Source organism: Benincasa hispida, chromosome 6, assembly GCF_027475165.1.
Source record: "Benincasa hispida cultivar pf3 chromosome 6, pf3_genome.v1.1, whole genome shotgun sequence".
NCBI classification, from domain to species: Eukaryota; Viridiplantae; Streptophyta; class Magnoliopsida; order Cucurbitales; family Cucurbitaceae; genus Benincasa; species Benincasa hispida.
This window is the reverse complement of record NC_143483.1, coordinates 38,327,564-38,345,053: the sequence shown is the minus strand read 5'-3', so window position 1 is coordinate 38,345,053 and position 17,490 is coordinate 38,327,564. Positions and strand designations below refer to the sequence as shown.

At 36.9% G+C, this 17,490-nt stretch overlaps 1 protein-coding gene across 1 annotated transcript; it reads right to left on the bottom strand.

Annotated features, from left to right (window-relative positions):
* Window positions 1–431: 431 nt before the first annotated feature.
* LOC120079625 (uncharacterized) lies at window positions 432–17,146 on the bottom strand. Its single transcript, XM_039033886.2, has 5 exons — window positions 16,824–17,146; window positions 14,913–14,988; window positions 14,259–14,372; window positions 14,032–14,133; window positions 432–724 (listed from the first exon to the last, which is right to left on the bottom strand). The coding sequence occupies exons 1-5, from the start codon at window positions 16,922–16,924 to the stop codon at window positions 680–682; spliced, it is 438 nt and encodes a 145-aa protein (XP_038889814.1). The 5' UTR covers window positions 16,925–17,146; the 3' UTR covers window positions 432–679.
* Window positions 17,147–17,490: the final 344 nt, after the last annotated feature.

The window sequence follows — 17,490 nt, the reverse complement described above, 5'->3', positions numbered from 1 at the left end:
TACATAACATAATATTAAAAATCAAAGTACCCGTGAAATGAAAAATAAAATAATACATTTTCTCTCTCCAATTGAAAATAGAAAAAAATATATATATTAAATTCATATTCTCACTCCATAAAAAAATGTAATCTCTCTCTTAAATATTTAAATATAAAAATCAAATATAAATAAATAAAAAATGTATAATTGTCTACAATTAATACTAAAAGTCACCTTTAAAAAAAATCAAATTTTAAGACAAAATATGGAGCATTTTTTAAGGCTTCTAGGTAGAAACCCCTTATTATAAAGGAACAATAGAACCCCATCTACTGAACTATGGTTTTTCTTCTCTCACTCGACATGAAAGCTTGATGTTAAAGTTTTAAAAGGCAGATGGTTATACATTTGATTGCATTGCCAATATATCTTCCAAACCAAAGACCATCTAAATAAGCTGTGCTTCATGCCACTGCCTTCACAATTAAATCACAAATTTTTAATATGAAATGTGAAGAATTCAAATGAGAAGAATCAGCCCAACAAAATATCTTCAACACCAGTTTTTTAAGGCTCTTAATATTCTTCTTTTTTTTCTTCTTTTTCTTATTTTTTACAACAAACAAGCAATAAAACTTGCTTGAACATGTTTTAAAGACTTTCATTCAAACTTCTCTTTTCCCTCTTGAAGATGTCCCTACCCTATGAAGAAGTTGATAACGGTGCTGAAGTAGCCACCCAACTGGAAAATAAGTGAAGAAACTGTAATGTCGGTCATCGCATCTCACATATCTATAAACTATATTGTTACATTTTTAATTTTAGTTTTTCTTTGTTTATAAAAACTAAAGCTTGTTTACTGGAAACTTCTACAGGAAAGAACATGTAAGCTTATGTACAACAATATTGGACTACTGAGCTATATAGATGTAGGTCATTGCATCGCATCTCATTCTATGATCAAGTTAAAATTGAAAAGAAAATAGTGTAATATTATTCTTCTATATCTATCAATCAAATATAAGTAAGGTCTTCTTCTGTGAGAAAAATCTTACAGATATAAATGTTGAATATACAAATAATAAACATCCGTATTACAAGAGAGAAAGGAAATCCAACCGTTCACATACCTAGTTTTTTTTTTTTAATCAAAATTTTGATCATAGAAATACAAAGTGCATTTTTTTAATTATGCTTCAAGCCTACAAATCAAAAGGGTTAAAACTGTATTGCCCCGAAGAGAACAAAAAATTATGTGAGTATGGGCATGTCTTTTAAAAAAAAAAAAAATCATATTTTACCCAAAATTCTCTTCAGGGAACAAGTTAAATTTAGAAGACATTTTTTAGAAATATCTCAACCCTTTCCTTATGTTAGTCATTGTGACATGTCTATCCTAAGTCCTCCAATGTCAAGTATAGAAATTTCTCATTCAAATGGAGAAATACTACAAACTAACCCTCCAAGTCAAATTCCTCAGGGAACAAGTTAAATTTAGAAGACATTTTTTAGAAATATCTCAACCCTTTCCTTATGTTAGTCATTGTGACATGTCTATCCTAAGTCCTCCAATGTCAAGTATAGAAATTTCTCATTCAAATGGAGAAATACTACAAACTAACCCTCCAAGTCAAATTCCTCAGGGAACAAGTTAAATTTAGAAGACATTTTTTAGAAATATCTCAACCCTTTCCTTATGTTAGTCATTGTGACATGTCTATCCTAAGTCCTCCAATGTCAAGTATAGAAATTTCTCATTCAAATGGAGAAATACTACAAACTAACCCTCCAAGTCAAATTCCTAATTTAAAGTTTTATAGTAGAAGCGCAGTCAATTAAAGGAACCGACCAGAGAGTTGATTCTACACAAAACCAATTTGAAAATCTGATAAAAGATGCTGGAAGTTCCTATTTGGTATCCAAGTCCCTACACAGAAAATACACACATACACCCAACAAAACACACAAACACCACCAAAACAGGATATCACAGCCTCCCCTGTATGATAGTATTATTATCAACAAATATCCTAGGAGTCTAAGGATATTACATTCACAAGATAACAACAAGAACAAGAAAGACAAAATGCAAGAATGTAAAGAAGAACCACTCGGCTATTCGAGAGAGTCCCCTCTCCTTCGATGAGCTTTTGCTCCCAAAAACATTCCCGCTCACATTAATTCCCAAACCCTACAAAAACCCTTTCAACTGGTCCCCTCCATTTCACCGTACACTATCCCACAACGATCAAACGGTCAGTTGGTCCCCACCTCCCTTTCTGCTCGAGTAATTCCTTTCTTACCCTTCTTTCTATTAGGAACCAAGGTAGTATGAGATGTCTTTGTCCCACATTGGTTAGAATGGCATGACCGTACTTAAGTGGCTTGACTCTCCCACCCCAATAGCTAGCTTTTGAGGTGTGGTTCTCAAGGTGCAAGTACCTAACAATAGTCTTGTTGAAAATAGAGTTATTAACCTAAGGGCATTTATGTAATTGTGTAAGACCCCTAGGGTTTCCTACTGTCTATTTATAGAGTGTGTCCCTGTGTGTTCAATGTATCGGATTTAAAACAGAATATGAAAAGTCTTATATCGTGATTTTTCTCCATGTACTAGGGTTTCTACGTAACCTTGTGTTCTTCTCTTCTCTATTCTTTAATTTTTAACATGGTATTAGAGCGTGGTGACGAAACCCTAGCTGTTATGGAAGAGAATCAACCCCAATCTTCTTCTGTTGATGGATCTTCGAATTTTGACATGAAAACGGCGATCCGAGAAGCTGTAAAAGAATGTTTTCAGGATGTACTACCAGAGTTAATTTCTGCTATCTAGTTGCAATCATCAGAAAGTCGGCATCAATGGGAACCATCACGTCAGATTGCGCCGATCGGGTCTCTCCACGCAGAAACAAGCTGAGGCCGCAAAGAACAGACGACCTACAATCGGAGCTGTCATGATCAGGGCAGATTCAGCAGCCTTGGACGCGAAGAGCAGGTTGGCCGCGAAGAACAGATGACCTTCGACCAAAGCTATCACAATCGAGGAAGAATCGGGAGCATCGGACGCGAGGAGTATGGTTATCGGTTCGATCTGAACAGGTTTGGTGCCGGTCTGGAGCAAACCCAAGTTTCTGCGCCGTTGTCTAACAATCCCGACCAGCCCGACCCAAGTACGACCCGCGTGATTCCTTCACAGCCCGACCTAACCAGAACAACCCGAATACGACTCGTGTGATTCCTTCACAGCCCGACCTGACCAGACCGACCCAAGCTCTTCCTTCACAGCCTAACCCGATGGTCCTTCTATGGTCAACAGAAGAGGTTTTGACCAGCTTAAGCAACCAGCACCTGTTCCAACCACTTGTAGTTCAACTCGTTATCCGGACGATGCAACGGTTGGCTTACCTACAACAGCAGATTTCTGATTTGGATATGATGTTCGGCGCAAATCCTCAACCAGTTTATTCAGAAAATCCAATAAACTCATTGCCTATTATGCCTAATGTTTCCTACTTATTTGGTTCGATGGGTAATTTTGCAGGATTTATCGTAGGGGAAAAATCAAATGGCCAGAACTATTTTTCCTGGTCCCAATCAATCCGGATGGCCTTGGAAGGGTGTCACAAGTTTGGATATTTGACAGAGGAAATTCCAAAGTTGGCACCAAGTGATCCACAAGAACGAATTTGGAAAGGGGAAGATTCGTTGTTACGGTCTGTTTTGGTGAATAGTATGGAACCCCAGACAGGAAGACCACTACTGTATGCTGCAACAGCCAAGGATATCTAGGAGGCAGCGCAAGATCTATATTCTAAAAGATAGAATGCCTCTCGGCTATATACACTCCATAAACAGGTCCATGAGTGCAAACAAGGGTCCATGGATGTTACTTCTTATTTTAACAAACTGTTAATGCTATGGCAGGAAATGGACTTGTGTAGAGAGATTGTCTGGAATTGTCCACAGGATGGAGCCCAATATTTGAAGATTGAGGAAGCAGATCGTGTTTATGTGTTTTTGACTGGATTAAACCCAAAGTTTGAGGGTGTCTGTAGTCGGATATTGGGCCAGCGCCCGACTCCTTCACTTAGAGAAGTCTGTTATGAAGTACGGCTAGAAGAAGATTGGTCATGTGCCATGAATAATACCATTTCTACTACTGATGCAGTCGCCTTTGTCGCCAAGCCTTCAGGTACTGATGGTGATAAAAAATCTCCACCTGTTTGTGAACACTATAAGAAGTTGTGGCATACAAAGGACCAATGTTGGAAATTACACGGGAAGCCCCCAAATAACAGGCGACGACAGTCTCTAGACAAATCTAATCCTAGTCGTGCCCTAGTAAGTGACTCAGTAGATGAACCAACTCAGAAGCAATCTTCTGGTGACAGTAAACATAGCTCGAGTACAGTTGGGGTGAGTACAATTGCACAGTTAGGTAATTTCCCTTATTTTGGCCTTATTAGTATAAATGGTAAAAAACCATGGATTGTGGATTCAGGGGCTAATGATCACCTTACAAGTTCCTCAGAGCTATTTATGTCATATAATCCAAGTGCTGATAATGAGCGTATTCGAATTGCAGACGGGTCATTTGCCCCCGTTGCAAGAAAGGGCAATATCTCTCCGTTTAATAGTTTAATCCTACGTGATACCTTACATGTGCCTAAAATATCATATAATTTGTTATCTAGCAATAAAATAACAAGAGATTTGAAGTGTGAGGCGATTTTCTCACCAGATACCATTTTGTTTCAGGATCTGAAATCGGGGATGACGATTGGCACTGCTCGGCACGATAGGGGACTATACTTCCTTTCTGACGAAGCTTCCTTTAGGAATGATCACCAATCTGGGTTTATGTCTTTAAATTTCTCTGTTTCTGAACATGATGTTATGTTATGGCATTTTCGCTTAGGACATCCGAATTTTCAATATATGAAGTATTTATTTCCTCATTTATTTCATAATGCTAGTACTTCTTTTAATTGTGATGTGTGTATTCGTGTCAAGCAACATCGGGTTTCTTTTCGTTCTCAGCCTTACAAACCCTCGAGTCCATTCTCTCTTGTTCATAGTGATGTATGGGGTCCCTCACCGGATACTACTTCCATTGGTAAACGGTAGTTTGTCACGTTTATAGATGATCACACCCGTCTCACCTGGATTTTCCTTCTTACTGATAAATCTGAAGTGTCATTTGTTTTCCAACAATTTTACACAACTGTTGAAACTCAATTTCAAACAAAGATTGGGATTTTAAGAAGTGATAATGGACGAGAATTTTTTAATACCTCTTTCAGAGAGTTTCTTGTTTCTAAACGTATTGTTTACCAGAGCTCGTGTGCTTACACTCGGCAATAAAATGGAGTAGCTGAGCGTAAAAATCGGCATCTGGTTGAGGTAGCCCGGTCTCTTATGTTATCCGCCAATCTTCCGTCATACCTCTGGGGAGATGCAGTTCTCACTGCTGCTCATCTCATTAATCGAATGTCATCCCGTACTCTTAATCTTCATACCCCTTTAGAATTATTTAAAGAGTCCTTTCCTACTACACGATTGATTTCTGATGTTTCTCTTCGGGTTTTTGGTTGTGTTGCTTTTGTTCACTCCCATGGTCCAAACCGTACGAAATTTACTCCTCGTACTCAGAAGTGTGTCTTTGTTGGATACCACTCCATCAACGTGGATATAAATGCTATCACCCGTCATCTAGAAAGTACTATGTCTCCATGGATGTCACCTTTCTCAAGGATCAATCGTTTTTCCCAGTTAGTCATATTCAAGGGGAGAACATAAATGAGGAGACTAACCGGTCATCTTATGCTATTCCTTTAGAGTCAACATCCATTCAAACCTTGTCTAATCCTAGTCCTGAGCATGATGGTCTGGTCCTTCCTACCAATCAAATTCCTTGGAAAACTTACTACAAGAAGAATCTCAGGAAGGAAGCAGTGTCGCCTGTTGAACCAGAACTGCCGACTCCAGTGCAGGAGTCAGACCCACCATCAGGTCCAAGTACGTATATTCCTAATGATGTTGATATATGTATGGAGACTGATGAAGGCAGGCAAGACAAGGGGGAAGGAAGCAGTAATACTAAAAGAGTGATAGAAGGGGAAACTGCAGAGGATGAAATGATCCTTGCTAGTGATGATATGGAAGATACTACTGAAGTTTCTGATACACAGATGGTCAATCGTGGTGAGGAGCCTAGAGAGGTGAAAGAACGTGATGCATCACTTGATCTTCCCATAGCCCTGAGGAAAGGTACTCATTCATGTACTAAATACCCTATTCATAGTTACATGACGTATAGTAATTTAGCATCCGAGTTCAAGGCATTTACTACTAGCTTGGACACTGAGGTGGTTCCAGATAACATAAGTGTTGCAATGAAAAAACCAGAATGACGACCTGCTGTTATGAAAGAAATAAGAGCTCTGGAAAAGAATAGAACCTGAGAACCGGTGACTTTGCCTGAAGGACACAAGACAGTTGGATGTAAATGTACTATAAAGTACAAGTCAGATGGGACAATTGACCGGTACAAGGCTAGACTCGTTGCAAGAGGCTTTACTCAAACCTATGGAGTAGATTATTCTGACTATTTCACCTGTGGCAAAACTTAACACGATCCGAGTACTTTTGTCAGTTGCTGTGAATAAAGATTGGCCTCTACACCAACTTGATGTTGAAAATGCGTTTTTGAATGGGGAACTTGAGGAGAAAGTCTATATGAGTCCCCCTCCTAGGTTCGAGAGTCAATTAAAAAATAAGGTGTGTAGATTGCGGAAGTTGCTATACGGATTGAAACAATCTCCAAGGGCCTGGTTTGACAGGTTCACAACGTTTGTGAAAGCACAAGGGTATGTTCAAGGGCATTCTGATCACAATCTGTTTATAAAAAGATCAACATCAGGGAAGATAGTTGTTCTTATTGTTTACGTTGATGACATTGTTTTATCTGGAGATGATGATGTAGAGGTCACAAGACTAAAAACAGAGATGGCTAGAGAGTTTGAAATTAAAGACCTCGAGAAGCTAAGATACTTTCTGGGAATGGAAGTGGCTCGCTCAAAAGAGGGTATATCAGTTTCTCAACGAAAATATACTCTAGACTTGCTAAAAGAAACAAGTATGACTAGGTGTAAACCTGTTGACACACCAGTAGAATACAATGCGAAACTCGGTGATAAGAATGATAGAATTCCTGTCAATAAAGAAAGGTATCAGCGGTGAGTTGGGAAGTTGATATACTTTTCTCACACAAGACCATATCTTTTATGCAGTAAGTGCTGTGAGTCAGTTTATGCAAGCTCCTTGTGAAGATCATATGATAGCAGTTGAACGTATTCTTCGGTATCTGAAAGGAACTCCTGGTAAAGGCCTAATGTTCAGGAAAACCGATAAACGATTTATTGAAGCTTACATTGATTCTGACTGGGCAGTGTCTGTTGTTGATAGAAAATCTATGTCTGGGTATTGTACGTTTGTCTGGGGAAATCTAGTCACCTGGAGAAGTAAAAAACAAGGAGTTGTTGCTAGAAATAGTGCTGACGCTGAGTATCGGGCCATGAGTCTAGGGATTTGTGAAGAAATCTGGTTGAAGAAAGTATTATCAGATCTCCAGCAAGATAATGAGCTTCCAATGAAATTGTTTTGTGATAACAAAGCTGCCATCAGTATTGCAAACAACCCAGTTCAACATGACAGAACTAAACACATAGAGATAGACAGACACTACATTAAGGAGAGGTTGGACAGTGGAAACATATGCATTCCTTATATTCCTTCAAACCAACAAGTTGCTGATGTTCTTACAAAAGGATTACTGAGACAAAATTTTAATTATTGTGTAAGCAAGTTGGGCCTTGTCGATATTTATGCTCCAACTTGAGGGGAAGTGTTGAAAATAGGGTTATTAACCTAGGGACATTTATGTAATTGTGTAAGACCCATAGGGTTTCCTAGTGTCTATTTATATAGTGTGTCCCTGTGTGTTCAATGTATCAGATTTAAAACAGAATAAGAAAAGTCCTTATATCGTGGTTTTTCTCCCTGTACTAAGGTTTCCACGTAACCTTGTGTTCTTCTCTTCTCTATTCTTTAATTTTTAACAAGTATCAAAGCCAGTTGCTGACATTCCAAAGTGGAACCGGCGGAGGGTTCTAACTGGGTATGGCCGAGTGAAGTACCGCCAGAGTAGCCACCGGGACATCAACCTTCCAGGAATGGGGTATTGTTAGGAACCAAGGTAGTATGGGATGCCTTTGTCCCACATTGGTTAGAATGGGATGACTAATGTGGTACTTAAGGGGCTTGGTTCTCCCACTCCAATAGCTAGCTTTTGAGGTGTGGTTCTCCAAGGTGCTCAAGTACCTAACACTTTCTTTCATATACTCACATAATGGGAGGCCTCAAAACCCCTATCCAATTCTCGATGATGAAAGGTTAGATAATCCTTCTTCTATCCCCAACCTAATCTCTTAAATGTTCAAAATACCTTACCTATTATCTTTGATCTTGATATTCTGATTGCTATTAGGAAAGGTACTAGAACTTGTACCAAAAATCTCATTGCAAATTACAATCTCATATGAAAAACTATCAAATAGTCATAGAATCTTCACATCTAGGATAAACAACTTATTTTTTTTATAAGATAGGATAAATTATTTATTTGTTCTAAGGAATACACAAGAAGCCCTAGATGATCCAAATCGGAAACTGACAGTTATGGAGGAAATGAATGCTCTAAGACAGAGTGGTACTTGGAAAATAACAAACTTATCATAGGATAAGAAAACCGTGGGGTGCAAATAGGTGTTTAAAATGAAGTGTAATGTTGACAATAGTGTTGAAAGGTACAATGTCATATTAGTAGCTAAAGGCTTTACTCAAATGTATGGAATTCATTATTCGAAGACTTTTGCTCTGGTAGCAAAAACCAACTTCATTAAAGTTCGTCTCTTGCAGCTCATTTGGATTGGCTTCTTCATCAAAACTTGTGGATTAAAGAAATCATCATATGACCTCAAATAGTCTCTAATAGACTAGTTCGAACGCTTTGGAAAAGCAATCACTAGTTATAATTACCAACAAAGTCAATCAAACCATACAATCTTCTATAAACACTCTAAGAGTAATAAAACTGCTATTTTAATTGTCTATATTGATGACACTATTCTCACCGGAAATGATGGAGAAGATTTGGTTGACCTTGAGAACAAGCTTGCAAGTGAGTTTTAAATCAAAGGCTTGGGAGCTTTAAAATATTTTTTAGAGATGGAGTTTGTAAGATCTAAGAAAGAGGTTTTTGTTAATAAGAGAAGATATGTTATTGACTTACTTCAAGAGCCAGGTTTACTTGGTTGTCGGATAACAAAAAAATCCTATCGAACCAATTTGAAATTACAAGCGGCAGATCTTGAAATAAAGAACAAAGACAGATATGAAAGACTTTGTAGGTAGATTAACCTATTTATCTCTCACATGTCCCGATATAGCATTTATAGTAAATATGGCGAGTCAATTTATGCACTCACCTAGACCCACTTATTTCGAAACAAGAACTCCCAACAATGTTTTAAAAACCGTGGGAGGGCGTACGCCTCAAGGTGAGGCGGCAGGCTTAAGCCTTCAAATTTTGAAGGATAAATTAAATGGGTTGGGCCCCACTGCACCGAAAATAATTAACTTTGATATTTGCATGTATCTATCTTGAACATTGCACCTTGGGATGAAATGGAACTGTACAAAATACTTATTTAAAACCACACTAAACACTACTAAAAACCACACTAGACAACACTAAAAGACAGAGGTTAGTGGTCTAAATAGAATCAGTGGAGGTACAACTTTTCCTTCAATTTTCACTTCCAGCCAGAAAATTCTACCAGATTCAGTGTCAAAGCTCCCAAGGTTAGATTATTTCCCCTCCCTTTTTATCTTCATAGTAAAATGGTTTTCTATCTTCTTTGGTTTTTTTAAAGAGCTTTTTTAAACTTTAATAGTTACTGTCCAGTTTTAGAGAAATTTTTTTCCTAACTTCTGGCTTTTTATAATTACTTTCTAGACCACAAAGTTTTTATTTGACTCATTTTTTTTATGTATTCTTTATTTTCCTAAATAAAGATTTTTATTTATTTTTTTTAGGGAAGATCCTAGTAGTGATAACTATAATGATAATGATGAGATCTTTTTCTTCCATGAATAATTTTGAGTATGTTAAGTAGTTTAAGTAATATTATAATGTTAAGAACATATAAGATTTTATGTTTTATGATTTAATTAAGTTTTCTTAATTTAAAATGAGGCTTACGCCTCATACCGACTCAAGGCCGTCTTAAGCCTTTTAAAACAGACTCCAAGTAAAGGTATATTATTTTAGAAACATGATCATTTTCATGTGGAGGTGTACTATGTCAGATTGGGCTGGAAGTACTATTGATAGAAGATCTACTTATGGCTATTGTTCATTTGTGGGAGAAAATTTAGATACATGGCGTAGTAAAAAAAACAAATTATAATAGCCTAATAGTAGCATTGTAGTAGAATTTAGAGCCTTAACCCATAGAATTTGTGAAGGTACACAGATTAACAGGATCCTTGAAGAACTGAAAGTATCTGAAAGAACACCTCTACGAGTTTATTGTGATAACAAGGCCGTCATCGCTATAACTTATAATCCAATTCTACATGACAAACAAAGCACATAAACGGCATTTCTCTTTTTTTTTTTTTTTTTTTTTTTTGATGAAGAAACATTTCATTGATAAATGAAATAAGGGGAAAACCCCAAGCACCCATAGATGATTACAAGAAAGATTTCCAATTGGCATCTAAAAAGGATAAACTATAGTGGTAAAAAGGGTGCTTCACCAAGAAAAAGCGGTAAAAGGAACCAATTCCAAAAATCTAATAAAATAGGAGAAAAAATCACGAAAAAGACAACCATTTCTCTCACCCTAAAGAAGCCAAAAGAAGGCACGCAACAAAGCCAACAAAATCATCTTTTTAGTACCACCGAAAGGATGACCCACAAATAAAGTAGCAAGAAGATCAAAGATAGAATTAGGGCATGGCATAGAATAATCAAAAGCCGCCATAATAACAATACAAAATCCATAAGCAAAAGTGCAGGGCACAAACAAATGGGTTGGAGATTCATAATAATGTCAACACATGAGACACCAAGCGAAAGAGACATATAAGGCACTCACTGCTAAAGACGATCGGCAATGTTAACAACACCCCAGCTAAGCTCCCAAAGAGAAATATATAGTTTCAATCTACTTTCCTCGTTATGAGCATAAAGCCCCATAGTATGGAACCCCAGAAAAAGACCGACCCAACTTAAATGGGATATGATAGCTTCTTTATGGTCTAACATTCTTGCCAATACATTATCCTCATTCAATTCTGGATTGAATCTCTAATAAAAAAATATAGCTCCATGAGCAAAAGCCCCTGTCATAATGAGTCCTGCTATGTATTGGTGATGGGTATTATAGTGCGGCTTGAGTAGTAAAGTCTTGTGCTATGAATGCATAAGCAGGTAAAGCGTACATGTATTGAGCTACCAAGTAATAACCCCTAAAAAGGCGAAGAAGGTTCTTCAAATAAGAACCTTCTCAAATAACAGAGTAAAGATCAAATAAAAACAGATAGTCGTTCCAACCAAATCAACCATAAGAGATTTAACAGTAAACATGGAAGAGGAATCAAGAGGCCATGAACATAAATCAGGAGCGGAACGAAATCTGTCAACCGATAAAAGATGAGATAAATAAGCCCATTCAATAATCTCCAAATCATTAAGGTTGCGGTAGAGATGCAAATCACAAGCATTTGTTGAAGGATTCCAAAAATTTGCAATTTTAGCCTCAAGATGATGGGTAAGACAGAAGAGCCTTGGAAAAACGGTAGAAATCTCAGCACAATTAAGCCAAGAATCATTTCAGAAAGAAATAAATTCACCATCACCTAAACCACGACCTATCCAAATTCAAGAAAATAGTTGTAGGAGCCCGAAACAAAGATAAATAGTATGTGGACAAACTCAAAAGAGTTTCCTGAATAAGAGTATGTTTGCCACCCTTAGAAATATAGGCATACTACCAATTATGAAGTTTCTATTGAAATCTCTCCACTATCGAGTTCCAAAAGTTAATAGACTTTGAGTTTCCACCCAAAGGCAGACCCAAATAAGTAGTAGGCCAAAAACCTCTTTTACAACCAAAAGAATTCACCAACTAATTGAAATTAGAGTCAACAATATGGATCCCAAGAAGCTCACTCTTGGAGAAATTAATCTTAAGACCAGAGGCACGTTCAAAAATGCAAACAATATCAAATAGATTCTGCAAAGCCAACGATCTACTGTGGAGAACAAAAGAGTACCATCAGCAAACTGTAGACGGCTAATAGAGAAAGAAGAGCTACCAATAGGATAAGCAGCAATAAGACCCCTTTTAAAATTGTGGTCCAAAAGACGACTCAGACAATCAGCCACAAGAATGAATTAAAAAAAGGGAGGGGATCTCCTTGTTTGATACCACGGGAGGGAATGATCTTTCCTCTGGGACAACCATTAATAATAATGGAATAATTAGCACAAGAAATGCATCCCCTAATCCAAGTACACCAAAGAGAAGCAAAGCCTTCTGCCTGAAGCATAACATCAAGAAAATCCCAATTAATAGTATCAAAGGCCTTTTATAAATCAAGCTTAAGGACCACCCTAGCCTTATTTTTGAAAGACCAATCATCAATCAACTAATTGGCCATCAAGGAGGCATCCAAAATCTGTCTATTAGTCACAAAAGCGGGCTGATTATCATCAATAGTAGAGGGAAGAACAGTCTTTAAACAATTAGATAAAACACTGGTAGACTAATCGGACGGTAATCAAAGACAGATTTGGAGTTAAATCTTCTTCAGGATGACGCAAATATATGTTTCACTCAGCTTGGCATTCATAATACCCGAGGAGAAGAAATCTTGAATCGAACGCATGATATCAACTTTAATGGTAGTCCAGAAAAATTTGAAAAAATCCATAGTAAATCCACCAGGACCAAGAGATTTACATGATCCAAGAGATGAGACAGCAGCAAAAACCTCCACCTCAGGGGCGCTCAAGATCAGCAGCTTGGGTAGAACTAATAGGGCTCCAGCTTCCGTTGGTCAAAAGGAACCGGAGATTCTTATCCTTTGTAAATAAGGATGAATAACAACCCAAAAATTGTCTTAATGTCTTGGTTAGTCAATAAACTAATAACAATTAAGGATGAAATCTCAGTAATTGTACCTTTGCGACAACGGGCAGCAACAATGCGATCAAAGAAACAAGTGTTTTCATCCCCCTCAATAAGCCATTTAAGTTTAGAACGTTACTGCCAATAAATGTGCTCCTGGACTGTTAAACTTTTAATCTATTCACAACGGGATCGTCGGTTAGATACTTGAGCTGAGTCCAGAAAACCTCTATCCTCTAATTCTTCCAGATGTCTAAGTTGTTCAACTAAGGATGGAATTTTGGATGCCTCCTGTTGAGTAGTATAATACCAATCACGAATATGGAACTTTAAACCTTTCAGCTCCATCATCAAACCATGGTCAGGCCAATCAGAAATAGGATGGGGAGCCCACCAATCCTCAACCAATGCACGGAAGATGGCACCTGAAGCCATGAATTCTCAAAACGGAAAGGAACTAGACCCCAATCATCTCGGCCAAGTAAACTTCTCAACAAACTAGCTATGGATGACATCTACAAACCAGCTGGGAGAGAAGTGTTGGATGTCCATTTTTCTCTTGATATTGGATGTTTATTATGTGTATATTCATCATCTATGTCTATAATATTTTTCCTTTATTGATAGTTGGTTTTTCTTCTATATAAGACCTTGTATTTAATACATAAGATTGAAGAATAATATTACACTATATTCTTCCCATTTTTAACTAAACCAATATAAACTTGTTAAAGGAAAGAAAGGAAGAAAAGGTTAGAGTAAATGTCAAGATGCTATAACTTTTCACCTGTGCCAGAATGCCTTTTCCGGTTTGTCCTTCGATAACAAGCCCAGCCGTCAGACCGATCATTGCCCATGCTCCATTAATCGCTTCTATTTGACGTTTTCTCTACATTCACGTTTCCACAACATTATTTGCAGTCATAAAACTTTGGTATTCAAAAGATCCTGAGGGAACTATCCATATGGTTTATAAACAAGTTTTGCATCATTGATGATGATCACTTCCTTTACCTTGAACTTCTCTTTTGCTTTGATCTTTTCCATTTCTTTCGCGGCGATACGTTTGGCTTCCAAAGGGTCAACCATAATCACCTGCTTGATTAAGTCATCTTTACCAGGAGAGACCTGAACAATTGCCATGATATATGTTTGTTGCAGAAGCAGAACAAAAACCCATAAACAACTTAGAACGTGGCTTTCATTGGGAGAACAAGAATAAAATCATTCAAGCTAAATATGATGAAGGGGTTACTACACTATTACTATACTATCCAGCTATATTAAAATTATATTAAGGAAATGAGGAATACATTGCAGCTTTATGAAAAAGGATCCAGAAGTCAATCACAGATTCTCCAAAGTAAATAAAATTCATAAGATCGAACAACTAGCATAGGAAGAAACTGAACCATGATAATATCAACTGTCAATACACTTAACATCTAAGGAACCAGACAGATAACCTCATCAAATTTCATTTCAATCAAAGAGATGCTGAAATATAGATTCTTTTCAAATCCAGGTGGGGGCGGGGAAGATCTCTCTAAATATATGTTACCATAAAGGACCTAATTAATTTCTAATGACATACCTACAAAATCTTTGACCATATTCAAACCAAATATATTGCCAGTAAACATGTACAAGCCTTGAGTTGAAGCGTACATTAGAGATTTGAAATGCCTGACCCCTCGTTCTGTGAGTACTTCTGCCTACATCTTGGTCCCTACTCCAACCCGACCTGGAAGGGAAAGGAACTATCAAGAATGATACAGCAATTAGCCAAGACAAAATACTATTTCATGAAAAATTAAATTAAATTAAAAGAAAAATAAAAAGATCAAGACAGAAAATGAATTAAACAAATTTATTGAATATTGTTCCAGTTCCTTTCTAGGTCTTTGCTTCTAACTATTTGTTAAATGATACTTCAAAAACTAGAGTTGTAACATTTCCCATGACCAGTCCTCTCCCAACCATGCTCCGTTTGACCTGATCCTAGTTGACATCATTTGGAAAGCCAAGGTGTCGAGAAAGGTGAAAGTTTTCATGTGGGTGTGTATTCAAACAAATCAAAATACTTATGATCGGCTACAAAAGAATCCAAGACTATGTTTACAAAAGATGGGTTGGAAAACCCCGAGCGACTCTTCTTACATGGTGCTGTGTTGTTGCTAGTAGCCTTTGGGCTAATCTTTTCCAGACTTTCGGCTTGCAATGGTGCTTTCCCGACTCTATTGGTGAGGATATAATTCAGCTGGGGAGTGGTTGTTTCTTCACAAGTAAAGCTAAGGTTTTGTGGACAAATGTGTTTATGCTAATATTTGGAGGTTATGGTTTGAGAGTAATCAAAGGCTCTTCAAAGAGAAGTTTTCAAGATCAGACAAGTTTTGGGACTCCATTCATCTCTTTGCTACCATCTGGTGTTTTCCTTCAAATTGGACCTCCTTTTTGTATTGCTTTAGTCCTTGGGGGGAAATCCTCAACTCCTCATCTCCCCTTTTTGTTTGGCCTTTGTCATTAACATATTTTCTCAGAAAAATAAAATTAAAGAAAGAAAGAAAGGTTCTAGTATAGGTCTAAGCTAAGTTCCATAACTTTTTATTTTCCCGACTTGGGTTGTACTTGAAAAGGATGGAGTGTCCCCATCTTTTTCTACAAGGTAAGTGTAGGACACGTGGGAGTTCAGCTTAAGATTCTGGAGAGCCTTCTCTATCATGCTTTGTATTTAATTTATAACCACCAGCTAGAGAAAAGAAGGGACCCTTTACAGAAGGAATGAACAAAGTGCAAGGATTACAGTAAGACAAAGCTGCGAAGAAGATTCACCATTTTTTTTAGTTAATTCGCAGAACAAAAGTAAGTTTTTAAAAACTACCATTTTTTTAGTTTTTAAAACTTGACTTGGTTTTTTAAATGAGGGTAGAATAACAAAACAAAGAAACAAGTAGAGTGGTCTTTAGAAGCTTAATTTTGAAAAACTCAAAAAACCAATGGTTATCCAACGGGACGAATCAAAACCCTTGTTTTTGCCTAGAGCTGGTCAAGTGGACGAAGCCTTCCAAAGACGACTAGTGAAGCCATGAATGAGCAAGGAGAGAAGCTCCATTACCCACTTAAACAAAACAAAAGGCAGAGAAAGAACTTAACAACCAGATATATACAAAGAGAAGCATTACGCTAGGTTCCCAACTCATGAAAGTAAGCACAAGACTTCTCAAAGCATGGCGAACTAAATCCGAACATGGAAAATGTAAATGGCTTAACCAATAATCAGAGCAAGGAACACGAAGTTTCCAAGATATCTCAGAGCAATTAAAACTCAATCAATCCAAAAAAGAAAAGAGGGGAAAGAGAAGCTTCTATTCATCACTAATCATAGCAAAGACTTTAACAACATACGAAAGTTTCGACACAACATCCCAATTTTACAAAGAAATCCATCGTGTATGAAGAAGACAAACAAGAAAAGAAACCCCAATTACACGACATAATCACATGAGATGGAAAAGGGGGGAAACCCCATCAATTAGATCGATTGGGCAAATGGGTATTTGAGGAAGAACCCGAAATTACCTGGAGAAAGTTGCAGAAGGATGAGTATGGCGGAAAGAGAGGTATTGAGAAGGCGGAAGGTTTCCTCCTTTGATGGGTAGAATCAGCGAAGTGGAAGCCATCTCCAAAGTGCAGGGCTTTCTTACATGAATGCTTATCCACTTATAGATTTCAGTTGTCTACATCCATACTCTATCTTCCAGAGAATGACATTTGTGTATTGGCTCTCATATCGCTCGGCTGTACAGAGCTTGTTCTGATCCATCCAAACGGGTATATATATTTGATTATGCTCGTCTCAAGTTCTCCACAATATTGAAAAGAAATGAGATTGAAAATGCCCTAATTTTCAGTTCCTTTGCTATTTTATCTTTTATAAATGATCCTTAAATCATAAAAAACTGTAATTTATTAAATCGAATAGAAATATTAATAACAATTTTTCTCACTCAGTTTGCTTAATTATTAATCTAACGTTTTTTTTCTAAATTTTTTTACTTACAAATATATTTATCATATCGATATATTTATAAAATTAAAATATTGATATCAATATCGACATCGATATTTTAATAATTTATTTTTAATTTTTAAAAAAATATTTTAAATACATTTATATACTTCATTTTGTTTATAACTTTTGAACAAAATTTTGTAAGTCCATCTTTTTATTTTTTAATTTATGAAA

Bases quoted from the DNA above. Each gene is read 5' to 3' on its own strand.
- LOC120079625 (XM_039033886.2), bottom strand. From the start codon at position 16,924: ATGGCTTCCACTTCGCTGATTCTACCCATCAAAGGAGGAAACCTTCCG. The intron at 14,989-16,823 runs GTAATTTCGGGT...TTTCCCTTCCAG, and splicing joins CCTTCTGCAACTTTCTCCAG to GTCGGGTTGGAGTAGGGACC. The intron at 14,373-14,912 runs GTACGCTTCAAC...GCAATTGTTCAG, and splicing joins AGGCATTTCAAATCTCTAAT to GTCTCTCCTGGTAAAGATGA.